This window comes from Lolium perenne, chromosome 7 (assembly GCF_019359855.2).
Source record: "Lolium perenne isolate Kyuss_39 chromosome 7, Kyuss_2.0, whole genome shotgun sequence".
In the NCBI taxonomy this organism is placed as follows: domain Eukaryota; kingdom Viridiplantae; phylum Streptophyta; class Magnoliopsida; order Poales; family Poaceae; genus Lolium; species Lolium perenne.
In genome coordinates, this window is record NC_067250.2 from 110,161,248 (window position 1) to 110,185,017 (window position 23,770).

The window sequence follows — 23,770 nt, forward strand, 5'->3', positions numbered from 1 at the left end:
AGTTCTTGAACATGACGGTCCTGCACGGCCGCGGTTAGCGGGGTATTTCTACTCATGTCCTCGTCGGCCGCATGTTCTTCCCGGCCTTCTTGATCACCATCAACGTGTGCGCCATCCTCTTCAACCTCCTCTCCATTGTCGTGTGGGGCATCCTCTCCATCACCTTCGTTATCATCATCTCCACCATCATCATCTCCATCATCATCACCATCGATATCATCATCTCCATCATCACTCATCCACTGAGTATGCCCCTCCATGAAACTATACCTGAGCAGGTGTTGATTCACTATGCCTGAGAAGGGGTCAAACAACGATCCTAGCTTGCATCTTCGACAAGGACACATTATATCCTTTCGCTTTTTTCGATACATGTCGGCCGTCGCGCGTTCCACGTATCTATCCACGACGCTTTCCCTCATCGCGATGACCATCGCCGCCTACAAGATAAGATAATTGATTACACCGCCGTCTCGGTTTTCACGGAAAAAATTCGGCATGACCTTTGCTAAATATTGTCATGCTGGAGTTCCAAAATTCGCCGGAACGGAAGTTAATCAACATTCCGGCAAAACATTGGCAACTCAATGTTCCTGCACGCGTAAACAAATGCAAAACAATGCATTTACATATATGGACCACCTTTTGCCACCACTAGTACTAGTGATATAACCGCGAATTTTCGCCAACACATGAACATTCCACTCATTAGTTATGTACCTATTAGTTGACGCGACGTCCAAAAGCACCGGAGAGACGCCACACGTCGACTTTATGCTCGAGAGATCTAGAGATCTAGAAATAGAGAGATCTAGCTAGATCTAGTGGAAAAGGTGGTGGGAGGAGATAGATCTAGATCTAGATCATGCAAATCATGCTAGAGGGGCTAGGTAGTGCATGATTTGCTCAAATACATCATATTTTATTGGTTGAAATAGCTAAAATGGGTGGGGGAATGAGCTAACAAGTGCTTGGGTTGATTTGCCATCACATATGGGTGTGTGAGGGTGGTGGTAGGTGGCTGGTAGTGCTAATTAAATGGCCAAGCCCAGGTTACCGCCGGCGCCTACAAGGAAGAATGCCAGCGGTAGGGCCCGTTACCCCCGGCGCTTCTGTGGCTAAACCGGCGGCGGTAAGTGTAGGATGGGTGGCCGCTGGGTGGCCCACCCTGCCACTCATTACCCCCGGCATCTTCTATTCGGGTTCGCCGGCGGTATAGCCTTCTACCTCCGGCGCTTTGGGCCTAAACCGCCGGCGGTAAGTCCAGGCCCAACGGGGACCCCGCAGCCCATTATATCGCCGGCACCTTCGTGCCCTACTCGCCGGCGGTAACGCATGCACCCCCGGTGACCTCCATTCGAACTCGCCGGCGGTAGGGTTAGGCACCCCTGGAAGGCATTACCGCCGGCATCTTCTACCCATACTCGCCGGCGGTAAGGAGTGCTGCTATAAGGCTTTCCCTAGTAGTGTACGACACATCGACAACAAGAAGCCAAGTCGGTGAGAGGGGCATGCACGGTTCTGGGCACATTCAAACATGATAACAAATAAGATGGACATTGACCTACCATCATCACTAACTTAAATTTCAATTTTTTTTTTATTTTATATCAATATTCCTTTTGTGCATAATTTAGGAGTTTTATTATGTATTTTAGAAATTCATTGGGAACACTTTATATAAACAAATAACCCCTCCGTTCCATGAAACATGTCGGAGATTTTTCAAAATTTGGATGTACATATGTATTATTTGATGTCTAAATACGTCTAAATTTAGATAAAATCTCAGACATGTTCGGTGGGACGGAGGGAGTATAAATTATTATTTTTATACCTATAGGCCCTGGCTTTGGGTTTCGCCCTGGGCCTCCAAAATCTTAGGGCCAGCCGTGAATGTTTCACTTTTTTAGTGAGACATCAAAAAGTTAAACCTAAACTTTTATTCCTCAAAGACTGAAGGTGTCACTGCCTTCCTTAACCGATTTACTCTTAAAATCTGGTGAAATGTTCCGGAATATTAACTTACCAGCGCGGCCAACGTTGCGGCCCATACATATTAGCTCAATCCTTCAGTGTTTGGACCCAATAAGGCCCATATAATCCAGAACAACATCGGACGGCCCGGATCACTCCGCACGAGCCCATCCGAATGGCTAGGGTTTTGGCTTGCCCCACCCGTCATCTCGCCTCGCGGTGGCGACGGTATAAAATCGGAGCCGCCGCGCCCGAGCCCTCTCTCTTCTCCTCTCCCTCCCTTCGTCCGCCGCCGCCGCCGCCGCACCCTCGACAGAATCCGTAAGTTCTCCGCCGCCACCCGCCGCCCCTCTCTCTCCCTCGATTCGTATACTTCTCATGCGCCTGTTTTGTTTCCCGGTAGATCTCGCTTAATCTCACTGTTTTCGTCGGTTTGTGTTTGCCTTGCAGGGCGTCGACTGATCGGCGGCAGCCATGAGGTACTTCCTACCTTCCTTCCGTCGCGTAACATCCCTTCTAGTTTGTCTTAACGTTTGAATCCCGCGAGATAAAACTGTCTATTGCTCTCTGTTGTTTTGCTGTCGAACAATGGACAGTGTTTTAGGATACTTTGTTTGCATTTCATTATGCTGCTGCCTGTTAAATCAGTCGTGAGATCGAGTTAGATATATATTTTCCCGAGAGAGCGGGCGGCCTAAGATCTTACGCGCGAGGTTGCAATACTTACTGTTCTAGCATGGATTCAGTAGTTTTTTGAGTAGACTCTAGATCTCCTGCTTGTGTAGGACTGTAAGTAATTCGAATGTTTCAAGTTAGTATAATCTACTTTTGCGTGCGGCTGTATTATTTTTGTATCTAGAGTTATGAGGTTGTGCTTGAGAGAGATTGAAGTTCGTCTACATGGTCAACTTGCTAGAATTAATGGCATGTTTTTTTTTGTGCTATCTTAGCCATTGCAGTTACTATGTGGGGATACATCATGCTAGAACTTAGTTCTTAAGTTGCCCGAGTATACATGTTATATCCTGCCAGCTCTGAGATTTTGAGTTTGTTTCACAAATTGCAGTAAGCTTTCAAGTGAGGCGGTCAAGGAGGCCATCGCCCTGATTGTCGGGGAGGCCAGGGAGAAGAAGCGCAAGTTCACTGAGACTGTTGAGCTTCAGATTGGTCTCAAGAACTACGACCCACAAAAGGACAAGCGTTTCAGCGGCTCTGTTAAGCTGCCCCACATCCCCCGCCCTAAGATGAGGGTGTGCATGCTTGGTGATGCCTCGCATGTAGACCAGGTATACTACATCGCCAGCTTGTGGGCTTTGCATTTTACTTATCAATGTTTGATCATTGTAGATATATTCTAATTATACCATTGCAGTTCATTGGCACTGATTGTGTCTTGCATGTATCTATTGCATTTTATCTGTTGTATGATACCCTAATAACCTTTGTTCTTTACACAAATTTCGTATTGCCAACTACATTGTTGAATTGCCATTTTATTCAGACCATGTAGATTATTTTATACTGACTTCAATAACCTTTTTTCTTTGGACATGGTGTTTCTGCTCCCGGGAGCACATGCACCTGGTTTTTATAATTAAATTTCAACATATTATATAATGTCAAAAAAATCCGATAAAAAATGTTACGGATACATCTTGATGTTCTATGTGTTTGCAAAGTCGTTTCACGAAAAATCGATACTTTTTGTGTCATGTGTAAAAAAGTTAAAATTTGGTGCTAAATATAAGCTCTTCACAAGACGTTTTGCTTGTCATTTTTACACAGGACACCAAACCTACCGGTTTCGCGCGAAACTTCGCATACACATATGGATTGTTGACATATACGCGTGAAATTTGTGTTTGTATTTTTTGTGATATTTTAAAATGTTTTTCTCTGTAGCAGGAGCATATGCACCTGAGATCAAAATTGCATTTCCGTTTTTCTTTACACAATTTAAATTGCCAACTACAATGTTGAATTGCCATTTTAATCAGTCCATGTAGATTATTTCATACTGACTTCTAATATGTGTATAGGCTGAGAAATTGGGCCTTGACTCCATGGATGTTGAAAGTCTCAAAAAGATGAACAAGAACAAGAAGCTTGTGAAGAAGCTAGCCAAGAAGTACCATGCTTTCTTAGCATCTGAGGCCATCATCAAGCAGATCCCCCGTCTCCTCGGACCTGGTCTCAACAAGGCAGGCAAGTACTCCATTTCCTTGAATGCTACTGCTTTTCTCTTTCATGTGCAGTCCTTAAGCTACCTTATTTAGATACGCCCAGTGTACACAGAGAATTGTCTATTATTGTTTGTACAGTTATATTGGCTTGTCTCATGCACTGCTCTAACTGAATCATGTCTGATACCACTGCAGGTAAGTTCCCCACACTGGTTAGTCACTCTGAGTCTCTTGAGGCCAAGGTCAATGAGACAAAAGCTACAGTCAAGTTCCAGCTGAAGAAGGTTCTTTGCATGGGTGTTGCTGTGGGTAACTTGTCGATGGACGAGAAGCAGATCCAGCAGAACCTCCAAATGAGCGTCAACTTCCTTGTGTCCCTTCTGAAGAAGAACTGGCAGAATGTAAGTCCTGATTTGACTTGTATTGTCAACTAAACCTCACATCTTATGTTTCTGGTTGATCCTATGGAATGCATTGACATAATCTACCTGACGTTGAGATCATTCATATCTGATTTCTTTGACATTGTGTTCTGCAGGTGAGGTGCCTGTACGTGAAGAGCACCATGGGGAAGCGCCAGCGGGTGTTCTGAGTGGTCTCCAGTGAAGTTGATAAGATAGTGGGCTGTACTGTCGAGCTTGTCTTTGAAGTTAGATCTGTTTCACTGATACCAATTTTGTGTTTATCTTAAGCGAATATGAACCAACTATTTTATCTGGTAGTACTCTTTTCGAACTTATGGGAGAAATGGAACTGCCTTTCTGTTCTGATTTTGAAGCTTCGTGCTGTGCCTGTTCTTGTCGTTGTGTAATCTTGGTTTTAGTTATGCTGCCAACTGTTGTAATGCACTTATGCGGCTCCAATCTTCTGTCAAAATCGAATGCTTAGTGAAACTGAAATGCGGTACGTTCTCTTTTCATGTGTAGTACATTACTCAAAAAATCTAGAGCCAAAACCTGCTAGCTAGACACTGGGAGATGTTAACTGCTGTGTAGCCAACCCTTCGGTACGAGTAGATCTGTAGTATGGTTGATGGGTGAAATACCTTAAGGACCGGCTTTGGATAGAGTGCTGGTGCTAGGGAAGTTGACGGTGAAGAGGTTGTACTTCCCGGGAAGCAGCGGAGTCAATGGAGAGGAGGTTGTGGTCGCTGGGGAAGCAGATGGTTCCGTTGGCCAGCGCCGGCGAAAATTTTCCCCTTTTGACTACCCAATCTATGACCGATCGCAAGGTGAAAACTTTAGCCCAGCGGCCCAACGCAAGCTGAATGGCACGTCCATGACGCCTCATTTCCCCCCTTCCTCCCTCTCAACCTTCTACAGTAACTTGAGCCTCAACCTTCTCTCCCGGGAGCTCCTCCGACTCAACTCCGGCGGCACCGCCGTCTGGAAAAGAGGAGGAGAGGCTGCCTGTTGTGTATATAGTAGATGTAGTTCTGGCTGCTTGCCGGTAGTTGGCTCTTTGCCCAGTAGATCGAGCGATTTTTGGGATCTCCCCAGCCAGATCTCAAGCCTAGGGTTCCTACTTTTGCTTTTGCTCCTCTGGTTGGAGCAAGATGAAGCAGAGGCTGATGGCCATCGTGTGGTGAGGAAGATCTGCGCTGTGAAGATTCTCCTGGCCGGCCATGGTGGTGAGGGGGAGAGGTGGTACGGCGGAGTTAAAGGTGCGCAGTTGCTTCTCTTGGCCGGCCGTGGAGGCGAGGGGGGAAAGCAACGCGGAGCCTTCCTTTCTTCTCTGACAAGGTGGTGGTTCCTGGTGGTGCTACCCCTGGATACTGTTGTTCCTCTCCGTTTTGGTAGCCGTGGTGGCGACCAAGATTGGGAAACGGCAGGATCTGGAGGTGGCGGAGAAGACGGCGAAGCTTCTCTGGCGGAGATTCTCAAGCGTCGGCTTTCATTGCCGTTGCTTCTTCCGGCCGACGGGGCCACTCCGCGCCTGTTGAGTTGGTACTCACAGGATATCTATTCCTCTAGCGTTGGAGGACTTCCTACCTTCAGCACGGCACTCAGCACCGCCTCCACACCAAGTGGTTTCGTCCCCGGAGTGGAGAAGGTGGCCGTCGCTGCAAGGTCAACAATGGTGTCGACAGAGAAGGACCTGATCACGTTTCCAGAAGTTCTGCGAGGTCCTTTTCGCAAAAAGCAAGGACTGCTGTGTAATTCTTTTTCTTTTTGGATCCTGCTTGTAACTTGTAACCAGCCGACTTAAATGAAGCTTCGGGTCCTTTGGACCCTTCTCCTGTTCAAAAAAAAATGGCATGTTGGGACGACGCATTCATGGTCCAAATATGCATCTGGAATTGAATCATCACGTTTAGAGCATGCTCAGCGTGATCCTTTGGGCTCGCCTGCCGGTGCATGTTTCGTCTTCTGGGCGCTAGTAATGGCTACGGTGCTGCTTTGGCCTTTCACGTTGTGTTCATGGCGTTGCCCTGCCTCCCCGCACGTTAGTGTTGGCGCGGACGAGGCTTCGGCATCCTGCTAGACATTAAAGACGAAGGAGCGCCCGACTTTTTTAAGAGGAGCAGCCCGACTGCTTTCAGGCTACTATACCTACAAGAAACCTCCATTGCCACAGCCAACGTCATAGGTAAGGGATGGTCGTTCCGCAAGACGAATAACGACCGTGAGGCCGAGACCTCCCATGCCGGTAAGGAGACCTTACTGCTCAACCAACGCTATGTTCCAATGGAATACGCGGAGGAGAACGTGCCGGATGCGGGCCTGCTGGATGGCGGGTGGTACCTCAAATCCCGTCGTGTCCCGGTGCCGCATGTGGGGCGCAAGTGCCAGTACGAGATCAACCGCTGTTTCATCCCTCCGCCGGATCTGCACAAAGAGCTGGCCTTCACCCTCGATTCTTACAACTGGTCCACATCTAGGACCTTGGAGTTCCACCCATGCCGCCACGCGAGTTACCTTGGCGGCGTCGACTTCTTCAACCGGGAGCGCGGTGTCGGCCTCGACGAGGAGGATGATGATGAAGACGAAATCTACGACGGCTTGGAAGAGGAGGCAGAACTCCAACCAGCGGACCTCACGGAGGAGGAGGCCATCGAAATGGCCATCACCCAGAGTGCTCGCTCTATGGGATGGCCTCACCGTCCAACTAGGGGTGTCCGCGCAGGCCCAATGGAGGCCAGATACCTCCGAGGACTCCTCCCGACCCTACCCCGCCTCCTCCCGCACCAGCACCGTCGCCGGCGCCTTAGCAACACTGGTTGTGGCCTTGGGCGCTTCATGTCTTCATCGACCTCGTCGTCGACAACGATGACAAGTAGGCAGCCATGGCGGGATGCCCTAGTTAGCTAGGGTTATTTCCTTGCCTTTTAATTTATTTTGTAAATTGGGGTTCTACTATAATTTAAAATATAAATTGGACACAAAAATGCGTCAGGCCGCTGGGTGACCTCAGCGGACATACCAACAAAGGAGATCAAAGGAGATCAATTTAATATCCGTGGTCTGATCTAAACAGACATAAGCGAACATTTTTCGTGTAGAAATGGGCCGAGCCACTAAAGTTGCGCTTATGTTTCAGTTGTCATACGGTTTCTGACTTTTTTGGTTCGTGTTCTGAAAGTGACGTGCCTGCGTCTCTTTTATGGTTTTGAAGGTAGTGCGGTGCTATTTTGGTTAGTAATGCTGCCAGCACTTGTTATGCTCCAACACTCCAACATAAGGGATGCCATGGTTCTAGAACTGTAAATGCAAGTTGAAAGCCAAATGTCACACACATATGGACAACCCACAGGCTTGTTTCATTTACAAACACTCAAAATCTACAGCTTCGTTCTTGTTTCATTTACAAACACTCAAAATGTACAGCTTCGCTCTTGTTTCATTTACAAACGCTCAAAATCTACAGCTTCGCTTTGTCACACAAGTACATGCTAAGGGACAATGAAGGGGATGACAATCGACAAGAAGCTGTCATACGTAAGAGCCGCCGAGCCAGTGTAGCGCATATCCTTCTCCTTGAATTTATCAGTCAGACCCTACATTGTGGGTAGAGTTTGTTAGTAAAGATTTGAAAGTTTGCTTACATGCTGGTACATAAGTATAGTTGATAGGCAAAATACCTTGACAATCATTCCACATCTTGAAGACCGAAACCGAAGAGGCAAAAAAGAAGAATTAAATTAGTTCCATTTGTTTACAGTTATGTCTCGATGAGACTATTTCGTGTTGACATACTTGGGATACTTACTCTACAAAGTTGTCAAAGTCAAGCGCGCCGCGTCGGGACGCACCATCGTTATAGTTCGCTATAAGGGCTTCAATGACCGAAGGTGGGACTGCGTATCCGAGACCACGAAGAGCTTGATTCAACTCATTGGAGTCGATTCTTCCGCTACGGTCCCTATCGTACCTGTCGAAAATGCCCTAGTGGTGACATGAAGAACAGAAATAAGCCCCACAGCTGGTGGTGATGGTCAGAGGAATAAAACACCATTGACATGAACCGGGAAATACAACTTTTTCCCTTTTGACTTCACCCATCACAAATTAAACCCCACAGCTGATGGTAGACACTAGTAGAAAACCTCTCATCCATCTAAGACTTTAATACCGGTTCCCTTACGAACCGGTATTAAAGGTGGCATTTGTACCGGTTCGGACGCTCAGGCATTCGTACCGGTTCGTTACGAGCTTTCGTACCGGTTCGTGTTAGGAACCGGTACGAAAGGTCTTCGGCCAGAATGGCAGGTGAGGGTGGGGCCAAGGTTGGACCTTTGGTACCGGTTTGTGTTAGCAACCGGTAATAAAGGGTGCCTCATATGCTCACTGCCCCTCCCCCGCCCCCGATCCATTCTCATTTTCATCTCTCTCACATTTCTAAAACTTTTGCACCTTTCACACTCCAATAAATTTTCATTCTTTCTCCACCATTTTAACAAGATTAACGACCTCCATCTATCCAAGGGTTAGCAATATCATCCTTTCTTCCGGCGTTCCTAATTTAGCTCATTTCTTTGGTAGTTTAACTCGTACTATTTTTCTAGTGCTAGCAAGGTGTTTGATGAAATGCCTAAGTTAGGGATTTTACTTTTTTTATAATCAATTTGAGCTGAAATTATGGTATATTTTGTAGGTTTTAATTAGTATCATCCCCGTCCTCACCGCCGTCGATCGCTAGCGTCGTCCCCTAGCCGGCACCGTACAACCTCGGTGAGCCTCTTCTTTTTTATAAAAAAACTTAGTTTTATGTGATGAACTTGAATATTAATTAAGTTGGTCACTCATATATCCATGATGTTGTGTACTTAATGATTTTTGATATACATATAAAATGCAGATGAGTCGACAATGGATGTACGGTGACCGGTGCCATCCCGAGTTCATTACTGGCATGCATTATTTTCTTAACGTGGCTGAGGCAAACAGGCGGTCGAATGGTTTCATGTATTGTCCATGTAGTTCCTGTAAGAATATGAAGGATTACGCTACCTCGAAGACCCTTCACGTCCACCTGCTGGAGAATGGTTTCATGCCCAGCTATAATTGTTGGACCAAGCACGGAGAAAGAGGGGTTATATTGGAAGACAACGAAGAAGAAGAGGATAGTGACAACTATCCCTTATTCACTGAAGACGGTGGTAGTAGAATGGGGGAAGACGAAGCTGAAGAAGAGCTCATTTTCGATGAGCCGATTTTTGATGACCCGGATGACGATTTGGGTCGGGCCATTCTTGATGCGAAGATGAACTGCGGAAATGAAAATGAGAGGTTGAAGTTGGAGAAAATGTTAGAGGATCACAACAAACTGTTGTACCCAAATTGCGAAAATGGTCAGAAAAAGCTGGGTACCACGCTGGAATTGCTGCAGTGGAAGGCAGAGAATGGTACTTCTGACAAGGGATTTGAAAAGTTGCTGAAAATAATAAAGAAGATGCTTCCAGGGGAGAACGTGTTGCCCTCTAGCACGTACGAAGCAAAGAAGGTTGTCTGCCCTCTAGGATTAGAGGTGCAGAAGATACATGCATGCATCAATGACCGCATCCTCTACCGCGGGAGTACGAGAATTTGAATGCATGCCCGGTATGTAGTGCATTGAGGTATAAGATCGGCGAGATGACCCTGGCGATGTTGAGGGTGAGTCCACCCCCGTGAAGAGGGTTCTGCGAAGGTGATGTGGTATGCTCCTATAATACCACGGTTGAAACGTTTGTTCCAGGAACAAAGAGCATGCCAAGTTGTTGCGATGGCACAAAGAGGACCGTAAGAAAGATGTGATGCTTGAGACACCCCGCGATGGGTCGCAGTGGAGAAAAATCGACAGAGAGTTCAAGTCATTTTCAGATGACGCAAGGAACTTAAGATTTGGTCTAAGTACGATGGCTTTAATCCTTTCGGGGAGCGAGCTCCAGTCATAGCACTGCCGGTGACTCTATGTATCTATAACCTTCCTCCTTGGTTGTGCATGAAGCGGAAGTTCATTATGATGCCAGTGCTCATCCAGGGGCCGAAGCAACCAGGCAACGACATTGATGTGTACCTGAGGCCATTGGTTGAAGAACTTTTAGAGTTGTGGCGTGACGAAGGTGTACATGTGTGGGATGAGCACGAACAAAAGGAATTTAACCTACGAGCGTTGTTATTTGTAACCATCAATGATTGGCCTGCTCTTGGTAACATTTCAGGGCAGTCAAACAAGGGATACAATGCATGCACACACTGTTTAGGTGAGACTGATAGTAATTATTTGGGAAACAAGAATGTGTACCTGGGGCATCGTCGATTTCTTCCAAAACAACATCACGTAAGAAAGAGAGGAAAGCATTTCGGAGGTGAGGCAGATAACCGAACGAAGCCTACCCGCCCTAATGGGGAAGTTATATATGATATGGTCAAGGATTTAAAAGTGATCTTTGGAAAGGGTCCCGGCGGACAATCTGTTCCGCATGATGTTGACGGACACGTACCCATGTGGAAGAAGAAGTCGATATTTTGGGAGCTACCCTACTGGAAATTCTTAGAGGTTCACTCTGCAATCGACGTGATGCACGTGACGAAAAATCTTTGCGTGAACCTGCTAAACTTCTTGGGCGTGTATGGGAAGACAAAAGATACACCGGATGCACGGCAGGACCAGCAAAGTATCCACGAAGGAAACAACCTGAATCCAGAGAAGTATCAAGGTCCTGCCAGCTATGCTCTTACCAAAGAGGAGAAGGAGATCGTTTGAAGTCCCGAGTAGCATCAAGGTCCCGTCTTGCTTCTCGTCGAATATAAAGGGAATAATAAACATGTCGGAGAAAAAGTTTCAAAACCTAAAGTCTCATGACTGCCACGTGATTATGACACAATTACTTCCGGTTGCATTGAGGGGGCTTCTGCCGGAAAATGTTCGAGTACCCATTGTGAAGCTATGTGCGTTCCGCAATGCAATTTCTCAGAAGGTGATCAATCCACTTACTCTACAAAATTTACAGAAGGATGTGGTCCAATGTCTAGTCAGCTTTGAGTTGGTATTCCCACCATCCTTCTTCAATATTATGACACATCTCCTAGTTCACCTGGTCGAAGAGATTGGCGTTCTCGGTCCTGTATTTCTACACAACATGTTCCCCTTTGAGAGATTCATGGGAGTCTTAAAGAAGTACGTTCATAACCGTGCTAGGCCAGAAGGAAGCATCTCCAAGGGCTATGGAACAGAGGAGGTCATTGAGTTTTGTGTTGACTTTATTCCTGACCTTAAGCCGATCGGTGTTCCTGAATCGCGCTATGAGGGGAGACTGCGTGGAAAAGGCACGCTAGGAAAGAAATCAGCAACGTGTATGGACGGACATTCTTTCACTCAAGCACACTACACAGTTCTACATAATTCCATCTTGGTGGCTCCGTACAAAGAGGAACACAAGGAGATCTTACGCTCTAAATACCCGGAGCAACGTGAAGATTGGATTGATGGAGAACACATGAAGACTTTCGGCGGTTGGTTGCAAACACGTCTCATGAATGTCACCGATGACGAGCAGCTGTACTTGTTGGCCAAGCAACCATCTTCTACTATATCGACTTTTCAAGGGTACGAGATTAATGGGAACACATTTTACACTTTCGCCCAAGACAAAAAGAGCACCAACCAAAACGGTGGTGTCCGCTTTGATGCGAGAAGATGGCAATGGGAACAAGGTCACATATTATGGGTACATAGAGGAGATATGGGAACTTGACTATGGACCTAATTTCAAGGTCCCTTTGTTCCGGTGTAAATGGTTCAACCTGAAAGACGGGGTACAGGTAGACCCGCGATGCGGAATGACTACAAGGATTTCAAGAATCTAGGGTACGACACCGAACCATTCGTCCTAGCCGGTGAAGTGGCTCAGGTTTTTATGTGAAGGATATGTCTAGCAAACCGAAAAAAAGACAAGACAGGCACGAGGACACATCATACGCTGCGCCCCAGCGGCACATAGTTCTTTCAGAAAAAGAAACATCGTGGGAGTAGAGGACAAGACAGACATGTCGAAGATTATAATAAGTTTGGCGATATTCCACCCTTCAAGGTAAAAATTGACCCAAGCATCATCTTAAACAATGAAGATTGTCCATGGTTGCGTCGCAAAGAAGAAGAAAGGGAAACGGGCGAAGAAAACTCGAGAAGACTAGAGGAGATGGAGTATAACTTGTGTATCTCAATATGGAAATCACTTTTGTGTAATGATGTTCTTGTATGTAAGATATTAACAATGGAGATGGTTGGCTTGTTTTACTAGTTAAGTCACGGGCTTGGCAGGAAATTTTCTGAGGCGGAACTTCCGAATATGCCATATATAGGGCATGTGCACCAAGGGCATATTCGAGAAGTTCCGCCACGGGAGATTTCCCAACCCTTTCCGCAACATTGTTAGAGGAGATGGAGTCTTCCACGGGCTTGCAGGAAAAAAATTCCGAGGCGGAACTTCCGAAGATGCCATATGGCGTGTGCACCAAGGGCATCTTCGACAAGTTCCGCCACGGGAGATTTCCCAACCCTTTCCCCAACATTGTTAGAGGAGATGGAGTCTTCCACGGGCTTGCAGTGAAATTTTTCCGAGGTGGAACTTCCGAAGATGCCAGAGGGCGGCTGAACCAAGGGCATCTACGACAAGTTCCGCCACGGAGATTTCCCAACCCTTTCCTCCATCCATGGTGATGAAACTCTCCATCCATGTTGGCTTGTTGAGCTGCTTCCCATGGTGTATCGATGCTCCTTTTATAGGCAGAGCGTCCTTATCCTGCCGACAGCCTTTAGTACCGGTTGCGACACGAACCGGTACTAAAGGTTACCCACGCGTCCTTATCCCACCGACAGGCGTCGTGCGCTACATACTTTATCTCATCGAGCAGTTATCCTGCCGACAGCTTTAGTACCGGTTGCAGACACGAACCGGTACTAAAGGTTACCCACGCGTCCTTATCCCACCGACAGGGCGTCGTGCGCTACATACTTTATCTCATCGAGCAGGGCGTCCTTATCCTGCCGACAGCTTTAGTACCGGTTGCACCCACCAACCGGTCCGAATGGTTACCCACGCGTCCTTATCCCACCGACGGGCGTCGTGCGCTACATACTTTATCTCATCGAGCAGGGCGTCCTTATCCCGCCGACAGCTTTAGTACCGGTTGCACCCACCAACCGGTACTAAAGGTTACCCACGCGTCCTTATCCCACCGACAGGGCGTCGTGCGCTACATACTTTATCTCATCGAGCAGGCGTCCTTATCCCGCCGACAGCTTTAGTACCGGTTGCACCCACCAACCGGTACTAAAGGTTTGCCTCGATCTGTCTTCCCGCCTATTTTCTTCCCGCGCTTTCCACCGGTTCCCGCCTCTGTCTTCCCGCCTATTTTCTTCCCGCGCTTTCCACCGGTTCCCGCCTCCGTCCTCCCGCCATTTTTTCACTATATATATGTTGGCTTGGCCACCATTTACATATCACATCTAGACTCATATCTGCAAACATCATCACCAGGTCACATGGCTTCCATCGTATCTCTAACCCTCCGGGAGGCGGAGGCGCTTTGCGCGTCGAACTACCCCTGCCCGCCGGGCTACCGCGTCCCTACCGGCTGGTTGCTGAGCGTCGGAGGCGTACCGGTCCCTCCCCGTCCCTCTAGGTGTGGCGCGCGAGATGGCCATCACGAACCACTACTACTTCGAGCTCACGCTGCAGCAGCGGAGGAATCCCCAGTGGCATCCCGACTACAGCCCGACTTGGGAAAGCTTCTTCATCAATCGGCGTGAGAGGGCGCTTGCCAGGCACGAGGAGGGTGGCCCGCCTCCTCCGAACTTCAACGAGGCCGGCCGTCGGCTGTGGTGGCGCGGCCGGACTCTCCAGGGCGTCATGGCCTACCGTGGCCCCCGCCTGTGCTACCCTCAGTCCCAGCCCACGCGTGCTCACCTGCCGACGTTCGAGTACCGCGACCCCGATGCCAGCGACGATGATGACGGCGACTACGACGACTACAGTGGCGACTACTATAGGGCTAGGCACGAGTATGACTGAATGACTCCAACAGTCAAATCGCAATCGTATCTTAATTTTCAGTTTAGCTATGTACTTTTATAAAATTTTATTCCCGCCTTTTCTTTCCCGCATTTTTTCTCCCGTGCGGCGTCGTGGCGGGAAAGTTTCCCGCGCGACGTCGTACGTGGCGGGAAAGTTTCCCGCGCGGACGGCGTCGTGGCGGGAGTAAAGAATAGAAATAGAAAATATATAGAAAAAAAGAAAAAGAATTAGAAAATATATAGAAAAGAAATATAAAAAAGGTTATAGAAAAGAAATAGAAAAGAAAACAAACGGAAAAGGAAAAAGAAATAGAAAACAAATAGAAAATAAAAAGAAAAGAAAAGAAACACAAAAGAAAAGAAAAAGAAACAGAAAAGAAAGAACAAACAGAAAAGAAAAAATAAATAGAAAATAAATAGAAAAGAAATATAAAAAGGATATAGAAAAGAAATAGAAAAGAAAACAAACGGAAATTGAAAAAGAAATAGAAAAGAAATAGAAAATAAAAAGAAAAGAAAAGAAACACAAAAGAAAAGAAAAAAGAAACAGAAAAGAAAGAAGAAACAGCAAAAGAAAAAAGAAACAGCAAAAGAAACAGCAAAAGAAAAGAAAACAGTAAAAGAAAAAAGAAAACAAAAAAAAACCCTTTGGTACCGGTTGGTACCACCAACCGGTACGAAAGGTCTTTCTTTCGTACCGGTTGGTGGTACCAACCGGTACCAAAGGGGGTTTCCTCTCCTTTTGACTTAGCCGCACCGCCAAATCCCCCCAAATCCTCCACAGACGCGCAGAGACCGCCGCGCCCACGCCGTCGCCGTCGCCCACGCGTGCTCCCACGCCGTCGCCATCTTCGCCGCCGTCGCCGACGCGCAGAGCCGACGCGCCGTCGCCGTCGCCCACGCCGTCGCCAGCCGCTCTCCTCCTCCGCGCGTCGGCAACCCGGCCAAGGTGAGCGCGCCCCTCTCCCCCTCCTCCTCCGGCAACTAGCTGCGCCGCCGCCGCTCTCCATGCTGCGCGCGCGCCGCGAGACCACCTCGCCGACACCGCCGTCCGCCTCGCCGTCGCCGCAGACGCCCGCTCCCCGGCCACCGCCTTGCACACGCCCCCGCTCCCCGGCCGGCCCCTAACTTGTTCGATGAAATGCCCCCACGAGGTCGACGCCCGCCACGCCACGCCGCACGCTGCGACGCTGCTCCCTCGGCGGCGATGATGAAGGGCGGCGGGTCGGCGAAGTCCTCGTCTTCGATGCCGGGGCAGTGCACGGAGAAGTGGGAGACGTTCGGCGGATCGGCGAGCTAGAAGGACACCGCGACGGCCTGGCCATCCCGCGTGCGGCAGGCTGCGGTGGTCGCGTTCTGGTCGGCCGAGATACGGGCCGTCTTGGTGAGCAGGACCCACTCGGGATAGCCGGAGCGCGCGGAGGTGGAGCCGGAGGCAGTGGAGGGGCGGACGGCGTCGGTGGAGAGCGCAGCCATGGATAAACTGGAATTGCAGAGTACGTCGAAGACCACGTTGACGGCGGCGGCGGTGGTATGGATTTGCGGCGAGACGAGGATTGATTGCGGCGGGATATTTGCTCTGTTTTTCTTGTGGCGGGGTTGTGCGCGGGAGCCGGGGGGCTTTTGAGGATGGCAGGTCGTCTGACTCCGGGGTGTTGAGCGTAGCTAGTAAACTGCGGACGCCATCTCGGTCCGGTGGAGGGCGACGGCGTGCGGTGGAGGTTTGAATTATAACCTGGATAGAGACGTTGATATGGTAGGTAAAACAAGGCGTTTCGTGTCAATATAGCTCTGCTTTTTTATGTTGGATATATCTAATTCTCTTCATCGTATAATGTGAAGACTAAAAATGTTTGCTACTACCTCTTGCTTCACTGAAAAAAGGTGTTTCTCACTGTTAGGGTCGAGAAAAAGAGAGAAGAGCGAGAGGAGGAGCGCCGAGTGTTAGGGTTAGGGTCCGTAGCGGTGCCGAGTACGTGGCGGTGCCACCGCGACATAGAGAGAAGAGCGCGCCGAGTGTTAGGGTTAGGGTCGAGAAAAAGAGAGAAGAGCGAGACGAGTAGCGCTGAGTGTTAGGGTTAGGGTTATTGTTTTCTTCATTTGAATTGTTTTCTAATTGCTTTCTTAATTTTGCAGTGACATTGAGGTATGGAGGACGGCACCTTCGTCCGAGATGAGGAGGGGGAAGAAGCGGTGCAGCAATTGATCTATGAGAGTGCCCGTGGTCCGGAACCCGACGATGGAGATGACAACGATTTCTAAGACTTTCTGAATGATTTCGGCGAGGGACTTGAGTCTGAAAAAATTAGAAGAGACAATGAAGTGTCCATCACAAACTCCGGCGAGGTGTATATCTATGTATCAATTAGTCTATATGTTCATCCCTAGATGCATTCATTTATTTGTATTGCACTTATTAACGAATAATTTTTTCTTTTAGCCTTCTGGATCATCGAGCAAGTCTGTTAGATCAAAACGAGGCCCGACACGGGTGCTAAAGGGCGAGGGCAGGTTAGCCCTCACGACATTCAAGGATAATGGTGAACCAGTGCAGCCCAAGGAGTTTTGCCGCAAATTTACAAGTCAATCCGGAGTTATTGTTAGGGACCATGTACCGATCAGCATTCAAGAGTGGCATAAGCCGAAGAACCCGGAGAGTGGTGCTAGTTATGTCAACGACGCGATGAAAAAATTTCTTTGGGACACGCTCATGACAAAGTTCAGCCTACCGGAAGACATGACGGAAGGCCAGAAGAATAAAGTCAAGGAATGGACATGGAAGAAGATGGCCATACAATTCCAGACCTTCAAGAAAAATTTATGGGACAAATATAAGAATGAAGATCCAGTATTCGATGATAATCTAGTGAAGATAAAAGATCACTGGGCCGCATTTAAGGATTATAAGAAATCGTCTACTTTTGTGTCCCGATCGAAGAAAAATACCGAAAATGCTGCAAAGAAGAAACTTCCGCATCATTTGGGGTCAGGTGGCTACAAGAGTGCCATTCCGAAGTGGACAGCGTTTGAGAATAAACTGATTGATCATGGAATCACTCCACAGACATGGACCGCCCGAACGGTCCAAGTTCGGTTGTTCGCTCATGGGGCAGGGTTGGACCCAAAGACAGGTTGATCGTTGCGAAGGGAAAATGGAAGGAAAAAATTGAGGCAATTGTACCGAAGCTTGTAGATGCAATTGAAAAGGTCGTAAAGGGAGAGTACATTCCCGATCGAGAGAATGACGAGCCGACACTCGCTCTGGGGAACCCTGAACATGTTGGACGGGTACGAGCTCGCCTGTGTCTCACCATGAAGGAAGCGTGGCCGGACAGCGCTGACACTTATAGAAGCCGTTCGCGAAAGAAGAAGAAGGATGCCGACATTGTAACGGAATTGTTAACTAGGGTGGAGGCTCTTGAGAGAAATCAGAGGGCACCTGATCAGCCGCTGTTTCTACAGGATCCACAAGCCGATGCTGCCCCATCTCAGCGAAGAAGCAGTGTCGGTTCCTCGCATCTTGACGGATGTGGAGGAAGCTACCCCGTGGATTATGTCACGGAGAAGACAGATTGCGAGCTACATATGTTAATCAGGACCGCGTCTGTTAAGATGGCGGTCGGCTATGTGTACCCAAGTGAAGATGGAGCAATGCACCATCATATGCCCATTCCACCTGGTTGTGTTCGTGTCGGGGTGGATGAAGTTGTTTCGGGTTTTGAAAAAGTGGAGCTTGATATTCCTAGAGGTGAAGATGAGAGGACACTGGCCGATGTCAAGCACGGTTTCGCCCTATGGCCGAAGAAGGACGCCGTCCTTTTGCAAAGGCCACCGACTCCTACACATGAGCAGCAAATGCCATCGACTCCTCCTGGTGGCAGTCCTGGTGAGCAACCAAGTCCACACCTACCTGAGAGGGACCCCAGCGTGAGTCCACCATCTCGAGATCCTCCGCGTAAGACAGCGTCCGTTAAGCGGAACGGTACGCCGCCTAGGCAGTAAGCTAGAAAGGAGAAACAACTGCCGCCTACCGAGAAGTTACCTTGGGAAAAAACTCCAGAGGAAAACGCGGAGGCCGTTCAGGCCGAGGTGAAGAAATTTTTTGCACCGAAAGTGCCAGAGATACCTTTCGAGAAGACACTAGATCGGGAGAAAGTTGTGCGTACCGTTGACAATCTATATGACCCTGTACCATCGCCGCCATCTGACTATGCGCGTTCTATTGAAAGGTCGTATGACAAGATGATCGAGGCGACAAAACCCGTTCAATCGGGTATCAGGGAGATAAAAGGGATACACAGTGTCTACCAGCTCGGACAACAACCCGTTCAATCGGTCGCCCCTCTCAAGGTGTTTGACGGGAAGACCGTTCAAAGTTCTCGACAAGACGCAACTGATTACGCCTTAGCTGAACGAGCATATCAGTTTGTTCAAGGGAAAGATTTGGTCGAGAATCTCAGGAAGGTACCAACATGTATGCGTAACTTGCATTCGTGGTACCTTAAGGCCTCAAAGGAAGGGATCGAGACTATCATGGTGCGAGTTAGGGAAGAGCACTACTTCCAGGAGTACTGTGTGAACGTTGACTTCGCCGAACTCTTTCAGTTATACAATCTCCGGGCCCTCGACAAATCAATCATCAGTTGCTATTGTCTGTAAGTGATTTATTTATTTAATTTGAGAAGTCGTTCATTGTCTGCAGATTATAATCTTTTGTGCGCTATATTATGCAGATCGAAGATGCTCGAATGCAAAAGGGACGATATCACAGATATTGGGTTCATTGACCCGAACACAATGCATGTTAAAACCATAGAGAATCCTCTATAACAAGGATACACCGCAGACTTTGCTAAGGTTTTTGAAGCGACAACGTGACAAAAAGCTAATACTTTGGCCTTACAACTTCGAGTGAGTCTTACTGTCTTATAACACATTATATTTTGCTCACCGTATGTCAAAATTTTAACTAATGACTTATATATATGACACTACATATTGAAACGTGTGTAGGTTTCACTTTATTCTTCTCGTCATCAATTTGGAAATTGGAGAAGTTGAAGTCTTGGACTCACTAAGCAAAAAAAAAGGATCTATACGTGTCTTGTTTTTTAATGCTCAGAAGGTAATTTTAATTCTTATCGGTTTGTTTCGTTAATTTCCTGCTTTGAACTAATTGATGACTCTTTTATGCATTTTCTTTTGTCGAGCAGCGTATGGCAAACTTTCATCAAGGAAGATACGTCCCGTGAATGGACACGAAGCTGCGATGGCGTGCGAAAGTAAGTAGTACTACCTAGGTCCACACACCTTTTAATTATCATACTTGACTATTGTTTGATTGAATTATATTCTTGTAAAGAAATGCCCGCAACAACCTCCGGGGACCGATCTCTGTGGATTCTTCGTTTGCGAGTACATCCGCAGAATTGTCAACGAGAGAACGAATAATGAAAGAAATAAAGAGGTACAAAAACAATCTTCACAAATTTGTTTTGTTATCATAAGTTGTGCTGAGTTTCAGTAATAGTTGTTTCATGTATTCATTTGTATCTTATTCTTTTATAGTTGGCAAGAAAGCGGAACAAGCTCTCAATCGATGACCGCTTCATAGCAATAGGCGAGGAATTGGCGGGATTTTTCCTTCGGGACGTCATACCACCACTCGCAGAGTTCCACTATGAATGAAGATGTACATGTTACATATATAGTTGACTCGAAGAGTACCACTATGCTACATGTAATAGATATATATAGAGTACGCCTCGGAGAGTACCACTATGCATGAAGATCGATCTTCATGCATAGTGCTACTTAATTTGCGATCTTATGCAATAACATGTGTGTTATATTATATGCACCAACTTGCTATGCATCATCTTGATCTTCATGTACTACCTAAACCCAAACGCGTTTCTGGTGCATCGACGCGATATGAAACAAACCGATATCCCTAAACCCCTCCAAAAACCCTAAAAAACCAATTCTCTGCCGCGGCAGAGATTTGGGCAAATTCCCTGCCGCGGGGGGAACCTTTGGTACCGGTTCGTATTACCAACCGGTACCAAAGATCCTTAGCCCTGAGCTCTCCTGGTGGCCCACGTGGAGGCCCCTTTTATACCGGTTCGTAAGCAACCGGTACGAAAGGGGGGGGGGGCTTTAGTGCCGGATAATTAATACCGGTTGCTCAACCGGTACTAAAGCCCCTCTGGAACCGGTACTGATGAGAGATTTTCTACTAGTGAGAATGGATAAAATAACGGGATCATATGAGGCAGGAACAAAAGATCATTGCCATGGCTTGACAAACTCTTCCTCCGTTCCATAACTATTGCCGTGGTTTTAGTTGAAGTTTCAACTACAACAATCACGACAAGAATTATGGAACGGAGGGAGTACTTATTTTTCCTCTTTTGACTTGGCAAATTAAGTTGCATTAGATGGGCAAAAATTCCAACAGCATCGTAGCATGATTGATTAGGCAGCCAGCTGTTCCGTACAGTGAAACAGGGTATCCACTTCCACTCTAGACCAAGCACTATTATTTATTAAAAAAAAGTACACTTGCAATATTCAGCAGATTCCTATACAGCAAAGACAAGTTAAGGGCTAAGCACTATTTGATAAAAAAAAGTACACTTGCAATATTCAGTAGGGAGAAAATGGAGAGCATCAGAAACTGAAGCTGCGCATTCCGTTTCACAATCGAGCATAGTTTCATGGAAAGCTAAATAATATAGGTAGCAAGCAAATTGATAGCACTCACCCGCCATTGCCCAAGGCAGTTCCACAGCGACACGAAGTCCGCTGGCCCTGCAACAGAAAGGGAGGCAGCAAGAAATCAGTACGCTGGATAAGATGAACAGCATCGCACCACAGGGATCAAATTAAGAGGCAGCAGAAGAACAAATCTTTCTTCCATAACTAATGCATCATTAGACAGGAATGATCAAGAAAGACTGGAAGCTCTGCTTCATTTTTAAATTCTGTTTTAATATTTTAGAAAAGCAAACTGATTCATGGTTCATGCATGGAGGAAGCTAAACTGCTGAAGGTTGGTGAGATCTTTACCCATCTGGGGCGGCGAGGAGGCACGAGTGTTTTGGGAGAAGGACATGAGGAGGCGGACGGTGCGGATGCTGAAGCGATGGTAGGTGTCGGAGAGCGCGTCCTGCAGCTCGCGCTCGTCGATCCTGCCGCTGCCGTCGCGGTCGGCGGCCCGGAACGCACGCTCCACGTCCGGGTGCGTCCCCGGCGGGAACGCCACGGCTCCTCCCCCGAAACTCCCCATCGTCGGCGGGTAGCCTCCTCCTTGGCCGTAGCCGTAGCCATATGGCGACGGCGACGAGGAGACGGGCACAGGGGCGGACGGCGGGTACCCTCCTCCTTGGCCATAGCCGTGGCCGTACGGCGACGACGAGGAGGGCGCTGGCGGCCGGTAGCCTCCTCCTTGGCCGTAGCCGTACGGCGACGACGACGAGGAGGACGCCGGCACAGGCGCGGGCGGCGGGTAGCCTCCTCCTTGCCCGTAGCGGTAGCCGTACGGCGACGAGGAGGAGGGCGCGGGCACACGCGCTGGAGGTGCGGATGGCGGGTAACCGCCGTAGCCCTGGCCGTATCCTTGGCCATGGCCGTGGTCGTAGCGGTTGTAGTCGGCCATGGATGGAAGGGGTTGACGTGCGCGGTCTCTAGCTAGTCGTGGTGCTGAATGATCTTCCTTCCAGTTGAGTACGTATATATTCGCTTCGCGGCTGAATGATTATGCGACGTTTCTTCCTTCTCGTTGTTGTTGATGTCTTTGACCTGATCCGGAAAGCGTGTGCAAGTGCAAGTAGGATAATTCATGTCGAACTCGCACGAAGTGTAGAGCGGTTTCGTTACCGTAGGCGCGTCATGCACGAGAGTGGAAGCTTCGTTTGGGGTGAGCGACATGGCTAAGCAACCTGACGCGCGCGCGTGTTGCCGATGAAGACAGCGCGCGCGCGTGCGTGCGTGCTTCCGGCGTTTCCTCGTCGATCGTCAGCATGCATCCAACGGCGGCCGCCGACCGCATCCCTACCTATCCAAATGTGCAATCTCAATGCTACGATGTGCCAATATCTTTATGTATGGACAGTTAATTAACGATCTGCTTGTATGGGCTGACATAAGCTCAGTCGTTTTCGCGCTACAAGATGGGGCGAACTGAACTGAAGAAAGTGGACGCACATGCAGTCTACTCGATCGCATCAATCCATTCCATTCCATGCTAATCTCGACCCAAATATAATATGAGGCCTACTTTAACCTTCTACGTGGGTTAATCCATTTTGTTAACAAGCAAGATTTATTGATATACCAGCATTTTTTTACGGAGAAGTGTGAACTGGGACACGCTAGATAGATTGCCATTGCATTCAGCTAAAATAAGAACCATTGTCTGGACTTAGACATCTGAACATAGAAATATAATATACCTTGCCTAGTCAAATTAGGAAATTGCCGTATAATAATGTAAGAGGGAAATTTGGCTTTGTTTTCAAATTCTCTTGCTTTTAGTTCCTCTCAAGTTAATTTGGATTAGTCCCGAAATGAAATACTTCAGGATGAGCTAAGGCGGATGCCAAGAAGACCTATGTTGGCGACATGTCTCTCTCGATCTATATATTTTCTTGATCAGGAGAGACTAGGCGATTGAGATCCATATAGATGTTCCACATTAGATAAAGGGCAGGACTAATTCCCGGACAATAATCAAGTTAATTCTTGGTCCCATGACATTATCCAATTTCATGTGTGCAATTGTATTTTTGATATTAAAGGAAATATTTGTGCCATCCGTTAAGATAAAAATGAAGTGTTTTATGTACATGGGAGCCGGTTTGAAAAAAAAATACAAAACCACAAATCAAAAACAGTCGTCTTCAGGGTCTTGTGTGTGAGCATATGCCCTTTGGGCCACTTCCTCCTTGACGAGTGTGGCCACCAATTCGGGAAGCATTGTCGTGTTTCACGGCTTGTTTCTTTCTTTCAAAACTCCTCACATAGTGAGACCGTTGACGACGCAAGAAATTAACCTTAAAAGTCAATACAATGCTAAGTTAGTTGGTCTACTGCGAGAGGAGGAACTC

General features: G+C 47.7%; 2 protein-coding genes across 4 annotated transcripts; one reads left to right on the top strand and one right to left on the bottom strand.

Annotated features, from left to right (window-relative positions):
• Positions 1-2,169: 2,169 nt before the first annotated feature.
• Positions 2,170-4,928, top strand: LOC127315904 (large ribosomal subunit protein uL1). Of its 2 annotated transcripts, none has more exons than XM_051346345.1 (6): positions 2,170-2,298; positions 2,428-2,456; positions 3,044-3,263; positions 4,017-4,182; positions 4,356-4,561; positions 4,699-4,928. In XM_051346345.1, the coding sequence occupies exons 2-6, from the start codon at positions 2,452-2,454 to the stop codon at positions 4,750-4,752; spliced, it is 651 nt and encodes a 216-aa protein (XP_051202305.1). In that variant the 5' UTR covers positions 2,170-2,298; positions 2,428-2,451; the 3' UTR covers positions 4,753-4,928. The 2 variants fall into 2 exon arrangements, with proteins under 2 accessions (XP_051202305.1, XP_071679206.1); XM_071823105.1 differs by having other exon boundaries at positions 2,177-2,301; positions 2,426-2,456.
• Positions 4,929-7,899: 2,971 nt separating this feature from the next.
• Positions 7,900-22,401, bottom strand: LOC127315900 (probable calcium-binding protein CML48). 2 transcript variants are annotated; one of them, XM_051346341.2, is made up of 5 exons: positions 21,732-22,398; positions 21,427-21,473; positions 8,370-8,545; positions 8,242-8,260; positions 7,900-8,157 (listed from the first exon to the last, which is right to left on the bottom strand). In XM_051346341.2, the coding sequence occupies exons 1-5, from the start codon at positions 22,318-22,320 to the stop codon at positions 8,053-8,055; spliced, it is 936 nt and encodes a 311-aa protein (XP_051202301.1). In that variant the 5' UTR covers positions 22,321-22,398; the 3' UTR covers positions 7,900-8,052. The 2 variants fall into 2 exon arrangements, with proteins under 2 accessions (XP_051202301.1, XP_071679461.1); XM_071823360.1 differs by lacking the exons at positions 7,900-8,157; positions 8,242-8,260; positions 8,370-8,545 and adding an exon at positions 20,189-20,338 and having other exon boundaries at positions 21,732-22,401.
• Positions 22,402-23,770: the final 1,369 nt, after the last annotated feature.